General features: G+C 33.5%; 1 protein-coding gene and 1 long non-coding RNA gene across 2 annotated transcripts in view; both read right to left on the reverse strand.

Annotated features, from left to right (window-relative positions):
- Positions 1-5,589: 5,589 nt before the first annotated feature.
- LOC110272408 (uncharacterized) lies at positions 5,590-6,569 on the reverse strand. Its single transcript, XR_002368200.2, has 2 exons — positions 6,248-6,569; positions 5,590-5,929 (listed from the first exon to the last, which is right to left on the reverse strand). It is a non-coding gene; the product is annotated as an uncharacterized LOC110272408 (long non-coding RNA).
- Positions 6,570-6,579: 10 nt separating this feature from the next.
- LOC107465244 (pentatricopeptide repeat-containing protein At3g09040, mitochondrial) overlaps positions 6,580-8,333 on the reverse strand; it is a 9,754-nt gene continuing 8,000 nt past the window's right edge. The window contains exons 3-5 of the mRNA XM_052254106.1: positions 7,211-7,332; positions 6,829-7,074; positions 6,580-6,620 (exon numbers count right to left, since the gene is read on the reverse strand). Of these exons, the coding sequence (XP_052110066.1) occupies positions 6,588-6,620; positions 6,829-7,074; positions 7,211-7,332 (401 nt within the window). The 3' untranslated portion in view covers positions 6,580-6,587. The remainder of the gene's footprint in view (positions 6,621-6,828; positions 7,075-7,210; positions 7,333-8,333) is intronic.

The following is an 8,333-nucleotide window of genomic DNA, read 5'->3' on the forward strand; positions in this document are numbered from 1 at the left end:
CTTTAGAGGGGAGAGGATTCCATTAGTTAACTTTTCATCGCATCTCATCCCAAAATTCACAGTTTACCAGAATCCTAGTTTTCACTCTTTTCCATGAGCAACTAAACCTCCACTTTTAAGGTTAGGAGCTCTGTCTATTGTATGGATTGATACTATTATTTTTCTATTTTAATTCATGTATTGATTTATATTTCAAGAATTGTTTTAGTTCTTTATCTTATGAATTTGGGTGGAACAGAAATATGACCCTCTTTCTAATTGAGTTCTTGTATAACTTGGAAAAGCTCTTTACTTGAACAACAGCTTGAAAACAATTTCTCCTAAATTCCAATTATCTGAACTTAACGGGATATGTGACATATAATCCTCTTATATTTGGATAATTAGGATTTTTGTGGTATAACAACTAGAATTAAACTTTATCCCCTAATTGAAATTAATTGACCAAGGAATTGGCGGTTGATGAGAGTTAGAGGATACTAGAAAGGTATAAGAAATTAGGGTCTAGTCACATATAGTTTGATATGAATTAAATCTTTCATGATTAAAATAGTTAGTAAAAAAGTCAATCCGGAAAATAGATAACTCTAAAGGCTTAACTGTTTTCTCCATATTTTATTTTCAACTTATTTACTTGCGTGCCTTCTGATATTTTGAATTTACTGTTTAATGCTCTTTGAACTTTCAAAACATAATTTTCTGCTTGCCTAACTAAGTAAATTAATCAGTCATTGTTGCTTAGTCCATCAATCCTTGTGGGATCGACCCTCACTCACTTGAGGTATTACTTGGTACGATCCGGTGCACTTTCCGGTTAGTTTGTGGATTGTAAAATTTCGCACCACAGTCCTTGCTTAATTGTGCTAAGGTAGTCTAAGTCTCTTACATAGATCTTGGATGCTGCAAAATGATTGATGAACATCTTGAAAAATTCGTCAAAGCTGGTTATAGATCCTGCAGGCATATTAGAAAACCATAATAAGGCAGCTCCATCTAAATAAGTTGGAAAAGATCGGCATAGTATGAGATCAGAGTCGCTATTGAAAAACATCATAGATTCAAATTTTGTGACATGGACTTTAGGATCTCTGATCCCCTTATACGGTGTTAAAGTCATAGGGAGTGTAAAATTCTTAGACATTTTGAAGCTCATTATTTCTTCGAAAAATGGGTTTGTTCGTCGTCTTCTGATTTTGGGGGTGTTTTCCCTATTTTTGCGTTGGACTCTGACTGATGCTCTTCGTGATGATCTGCGTTTATTTTTTTGCTGTCGACCTTCCGTTCCCCATTGTTCTGTATTGCTGCTCACAGCTCAGCCATCCGTTGATTTTTTGCTAGGAGGGCGGCGTTAGCGGTCATGAGGTCGGCATTAGTTCGTGAGTGTTGTTGAGTCTTCGAGAGATCAGTTATGCTTCCTTTCCTGTAAAGAAAGAAGGAGGTACAAGGCAGATATGGTTATGTTAGGAATTAAAATAACGGAGTGGGGTGAAGTTAAACTCTTCAGCCCTACGGTGGGCACCAAATGTTTCTGCCAAGAGCTCGAGCCGAGGTTTAGATCGGTGGTGGCTTCAAGAGGTGCATGCACGGTTGTTCTGGCTGAGGAGCGTACCACCAATTGCGAGCCTCGTTCGAACAGTGTGGAATACCTGCAAAAAGGACTCTGATGCTTAAGTTAGTCTCTATGCAAGAAAGATAATATAATGATGATTACTACGAATAGTGAGCTCTGAATGAGATGCCTTTAGCTATCTTCATAGTGCTATTTATGATTGGAGAGAGCTGTTAGTTGACTCGAGATTCCTGACCTCTTATCTGAGCTGAAGATCAGATATCTCTCTTGGGATAAGTGACGTGGTTTTGACTTGGTACATCGCATTCTTGTTTGTTAGACATGGTCTTTGTGAGACATAATGTCGGGCCGGCCTTTTAGGTACGGATCATCTTCAATTATAATATATATAAGATATGGCTCCTATTCTGAAGAATAATACATAGTTACATACCATGTACATATAAATATTAATATATATTTATATGACACCATTTTAATTTACTGAGATCCAAACACCGTTATATATTACTCCATCTTTCCTATAATAATTGGAGTGGAATGATATATATAATTGATCATCATGAATTGAAATTATTCTCGAATATGCATGTCCTACCTCTCTCATTATTCTTAAAATTGACAATAACAGAGAACAAATCCCAGAAACAAAGAATACCAAAATGGCAAAATCTAATAATAGCTAGCTAGCCTACAATACAACACGTCTAACATTTTTTTGAGGGTGGAGGGAAAATAATTGCACTTTGATCCATTATTTTTTCAAATTAACAAAGGATGGTGAATAGGAGAAATAGTGAGGCGTTATTAGGAAAGAGAAAGTATATGTAATAGTAAAAGGAAAGGAAAGGAAATAAAAAGAAGAAAAATGATGATAGAAAAGTCAAATAAAGCCAAGAGACAATAACAAATGGGAGGAGTTAAGATAAGAGAAATTTGTTAGAAAGCGCTCTTAATGAGATAAGCTTTAAAGTGATTTCTGAAGTTGCACTCAAGTCTCATAGTAGTCTTTGAATTTAAAAATTATTTATATTCGTTCTTGAAATTGCACTTCAAAACTTAGATTCGTTCTTCTAGCACATTCCGTCCATCTGGCACCACTGAAAAGCTTATTTGGACTCCTCCGTGACACGCTGACCATGCACTAAACTCTAATGACTACTCTTTAATGCATATGACTAACAGCAGTATAATCGACCTATCCTACTCCATTTATAAAGGTATGATATTTCATCCTTAGGACAGATTGAATTCTCAATACTAACTTAAGTTTCGAAGTGTCTTTACAAGTACACTTCCCCCTTGTTTTTTGTTCACACTCTGCACGATTGGACATCTCCCCAGACGTGAAGCTCGGACTTTCTCAAGTCTCATAGATCGACACCGAAGATAACAAGTCGGCCGACTCCCAGAAGCCGAGCTCCCCTTCAGGTATCCACACGGGAACAATATTAATATTATGTGAATGACAGTTAAATTAAAAAAAAAACAAAGATTCACTATTTATAAATTTAAGGATCAATTTGATTATTTTTGAAAGTCAATGACTATTTTAACAATTACTAAAAATTTCAGTTACAAAACTAAGTATCACTTCTATAATTAAATTGAATAATTTATCTATAATGGCCATTATATATAATTAAAATTATATACATGATCTTAAGTTATTATGTTGTAGCATAATGCATGGTTATTTTGGAACAGGATTCGAAAGGAAATGTAATGTAGTATATAATAATAACGATGTAACTTTTTAATTTTGTAAATATAAGAGATAGATTTTTGTAAAATCATATAAAAATATAAAATTGAATTTTGTAAAACATTTTAATTAAACTAGAGTTAAATGAGTGCATAAAATGTTAAATACAAATATATAATACGTGACTTTTAATTAACAAAATATATGCGTGCCTTCAATGAAGTTGTAATTTGTAGTCTCTTTCACATCCATATGGAGAAGAGAAGAGAAGAAAAGAGAGGGGTTACTATTATAGAGAAGAGAATGATAATTAAATTTGGGAATTAAAATTTTTAATTTTGATTTAGGGACCAAATTGCACCGTAAAAGTTTACTAATCGACGTCAACTAGCCATTACCTGGCCAGCGTGTTACGGAAGAGTCTAGATCAGCTTTCTGGTAGTACCAGGTGGATGAAATGTGCCGGAAGGACGAATCTGAGTCTCGGAGTGCAACTTCAAGGATGAATATGAGTAACTATTAATTTCAGAAATTACTATGAGTCTCGAGTGTAACTTCAAGGACCACTTTAATGCTATGTTTGTTTGAAGGAAAATGGAAGGAAAGAAAAGAAAGGAAAGAAAATGGGAAGGAAAATCATTATTTTTCATTGTTTGGTTGAGGAGGAAAATTAAAGGAAAAAGAAAATGGATGGAAAAAAATTGGTGGGGCCAACTAATTTTTTTTCTCTCCAACATTAGAAAGAAAATGGAAAAAAATTAATGTTTCTCTCTACTTCTAATACTACCCATTCACTTTTTTAATATATTATAATATAGGAATAAAATTGTCTTTTTATAACATTTCTTTCATTCTTATTTTCCTTCCATCCAAACACATTTAAAAAAAATTAAAATTCACTCAATTTCTTTCTTTTTTTTCTTTCCTTTCTATTTTTTTCCTCTCTATTTCTTTCTTTCCAACCAAACATAGCCTAAGACTTAACTCATTCCGAAATTGAATTGGATTTATTTTTAAGAGAGAGAAATTGCAAAATATCCACTGCGATAAATACTAGATTGGTCCAAAGAAATAAACTAACAAGTCAAACTTAAAAATCAAGAAGGGAGTACGTTATAAAAGAAAGTTGATGAGTATTCAAGGGGACAACTAATTTAATAATTCATGACATAAATGGTTCAAGCTCTATCTTCTTAGGTGCTTTTTAATTTATTACGTTGGTCCCCAAATTTAATTACAACAATATAAATAAATAAACGACGCTAAATGGCTCAGTGATCCAACATATTTTGGAGCTTGTGATGGTTGGATCGTTGGATGGGTAGCTTCTCCAAAAATAACTTAGAAAATGACCAGACGAGACAAATGGTGTGCACCCAAAAAAGAAAGGAGAATGGAAGTAAAAATTGTATGCTAACAAAATGGTGAGTTATCAAACTCACTAATTCTAGAAGAATGTATTATGTGAGAATAAGACAAAATAGAATGAATTAACAATTGGTTGGTTGGGCTGATCTTTATATTTTATTTGGACTGTTTGTTGTTTATGTTCGAATAATTAAGGCTTCAATCGTGAATAAATTTGAAAAGGGAATAGCTAGGTAAACAATGATTATTTTGAACAATATAAACAATCACTAATTACACTATATTCTAATTTAATACTACTAATTAAATTAAGTTTAATTTATTCTTTTAACTCTATTAATTTATATTGTTTACACATTATTAAAAAATATTATTGTTTACTTATACTTTTCCATTTGAAAAATGATCCAACCTTAAAGGATTAATTTAACTATTAATCTATTATTTTATTTTGTATTATTAGGAAATAATAAGGTAAGTTATACAACACTAGCGATTAACAAATTTTAAGATGATAAGGTTCTTCTAAAAATTGAAATACACATTGGGTCTAAAAGCAAGAGACTCTTTTTCGTCTTTCATTCCATGCAAGACATTTGAGTATAATTGCTTGATTGGCGAGGATTTGTGATTTTGAAAGATGCTTGGAATAGTTGAATATAACAGTACTAGTGGAAGTTTTTGGCATAACATGATCAAAAAAGGAAATTTTTCTCAAATAAAAAAATTAGTAGAATAAATAAAAAAAACATTTAATCAGTACTGAATTTATAATTTTCATTGTATCTAAATCTTATTATCTTGATTTAAGAATAATTAACATTTTATTTTCTCACTTCGTTTTAGAGAATTTTTTCCAAAATCCAAACACAAGTATTCAAGACCTAAAAGATTTTTTTTTTTCTCCCTAATATATTTTGGGCAATAAAAATTACATTACAAATGATAAGGGAAATTGGGTTAATTGCTGGATTAAGATCAAAATGAAACTTATTGCATTTTCGAACTCATGTCTCATGGCTGAGTGATGGAGCTACATTGCCAAAAATAGAGTTAGCACAACCTTGGGTATGTGAGTCAGTTGGTGGGACTGTGGCACATGTTATATTCCCTGCAATTCACAATAATTGTTTGTCCAAATGAACAATTATTTTGAAGCAGAGGTAATATATAACAGTGCAGCTTTGGCTACATATCAACTTGATCAAAGTTAATTGATCTATCATCAAAACCAAAGTCTGATTGATGAAGCCTGCTCCTGGCCAGTCTGCTCATCATTGCAAGACCTACAAAAACGAAAAAGACATGCAATTACATCATCTACACAGTGAGAAGCTTACACTTCATCTCCAACCACATTGAAAATCCTGAGATTCTTTAATCTTAGAAATTTAAGCTCATTTAGCTCTGATACCATATCTTCCAGGGTTTCCTCTAACTTAGAAATATTTGAGACAACATATATAGGAGAAAAAAAGGAAAGAAAAAGGAGAGGGAGGATAATGCATTCATGGACAAAAAATGAAGTGGTCTCAGAATTTAACCTTTCAAAAATTTCATTGCAAGGGAAGGCTATGTAAAAGATGGCACAAAGTTATACATACCTTCAATCATCTTGTAGAGTGATGACCACCAACTGTCTGAGGATATTTGGTATTGGTCTAAAGATTCCTCGATTTCTCTATCAATCTATCATGCTTCCTTTCCAGAACCCCCTGCAAAGTTATCACAGCATCCCTTGTTTTCTTGAGTATGCTATTCTCTTCTTCCACTTCCAATCTTTTCAGGTCATTCTGTGATGAGGTGAGACTGACGGCAAGGGCAAATTGAGCTGCAGCAGCCCAGTGAGACGAAGCAAGCCATTTTTTCTGGCCATCATTATGCTTACTCTCTTCCCTATCTGACTTACTCCCGAGTGCTAAGCTGCGTAGATACTCCCGAATGCTAAGCTGCGTAGATATTGGGCATTTGCGGCTCCTGTAATTTGCACCATCTTAGAGAACGAACTGCCTTCATTTGATAGCAGTTCTTCAGGGGTATCATATTCAAGAACCTTTAAACGTAAGAAGCTAGCATCAGTATTATTTTATGTTGTATAATTACCATTAGTATTACTTACATTAGTGCCAAAGGATAACCATATTATAAGATTTAACCAGCAGTACCATATAAATACAGTGCTTACCTTATCACCATCAAGCAAAAGAATCCGATCACAGTCTATGATTGTGTTAAGATGATGAGCAATGATGATCATGGTGCATGATTTAAATTCCTCTGGAATTGTTTTCTGTATGAGGGCATCTGTTCTAACATCTACTGCTGCAGTGGCTTCGTCAAGTACTAATATCTTTGATCTACGCAATAATGCCCGAGAAAGACTCAACAGTTGCCTCTGCCCAACACTGAAGTTCTTGCCTGCCTCAGAGACCTAAACAAAGTACATTTTCATAAATATTATATTGCTTTCAATAAAACATCACTTATTGACCATTGTAAAAATACTCAGCAATAGAAATGGTTCCTCACAAAAAAAGCCACTGTCTAATCAAGAAATCATAATTTACCTCAGCATCCAGCCCCAAAGAATTCCTCCAAATGACATCCTTCAAATGTGCCCTCTCCAGAGCCTCCCAGAGGTCAGCATCATTGTGTTCATTAAAAGGGTCAAGATTAAACCTTACAGTTCCTATAAAAAATTAAATTAAGCTTAATATAAATACAATTACATTAATTCAAAGATTAATATGCTTCACAATTTACAGAGTAAAAATTATAAAAATCAACAACACAATCATATATCTAGCAAAGCAAAACATCACTTACTATTGCTTTCCAGTTTTGACATCACAAGTATTCCAATCTTCACTCAAGTAGATCAACGAATTTCTTAACTTTCATGTTAACATATTTATCCTTATTTTCTCATTCGTTTTTTTCCCTTACTGTATTTTATAAAAATCAAATTATCAATAACCTTTAATATGTGGCTCTAAAAGGAGTTAGAATTCCCTTCCTGCCAAAACAGATCTCTTAGCTTTAAAAAATTCAAGATCTACAGTCCATTTTACCATAAGTAAAAATAATAATAATAATAAAAAAAGAAATAAGTCCATCCTTACAACATTATTGTTCAACATACTCTTCCCTCTGGTCAGTTGGTAACTTAGAAACAAAAGAACAGAATCCCAGCCTAAGTTGCCAATATGAAAATACGATGGAAAATATTATATCTTAAATATACCTGAAAACAAAACAGGGGACTGTGGTATAATGCCAAGAACTTTACACAAATCAGACAGCCCAAATTTTGCAATATCACAATCATCAATTAATATTCTTCCTCTTTCCAATTCCACAATTCAAAATAAAGCATTAAGCATGCTAGATTTTCCAGCTCCTGTCCTTCCTACAATGCCAACCTTATGGCTTGGAAAAATTGTGAAATTCAAGCCATGAAGGACAGGAGGAAGTTCAGGCCTGTATCGAAGTACAACATCCTCAAATCTGATTGACCCAGATGAGGGCCAGTCTGGAGGGGGGCGACTATCCTCAATGATGGATGGTGCCTCTGAAGGCAAATCTATATAAGTGGCAACACCCTCAACAGCATTTAGACTATTCTCAGCCAAACTAGCAAGCCTGAGCACACCAGTAAGCAAACTGGTAATGTTCAAAGCATAACTAAGT

Source organism: Arachis duranensis, chromosome 9, assembly GCF_000817695.3.
Source record: "Arachis duranensis cultivar V14167 chromosome 9, aradu.V14167.gnm2.J7QH, whole genome shotgun sequence".
Classification (NCBI taxonomy): domain Eukaryota; kingdom Viridiplantae; phylum Streptophyta; class Magnoliopsida; order Fabales; family Fabaceae; genus Arachis; species Arachis duranensis.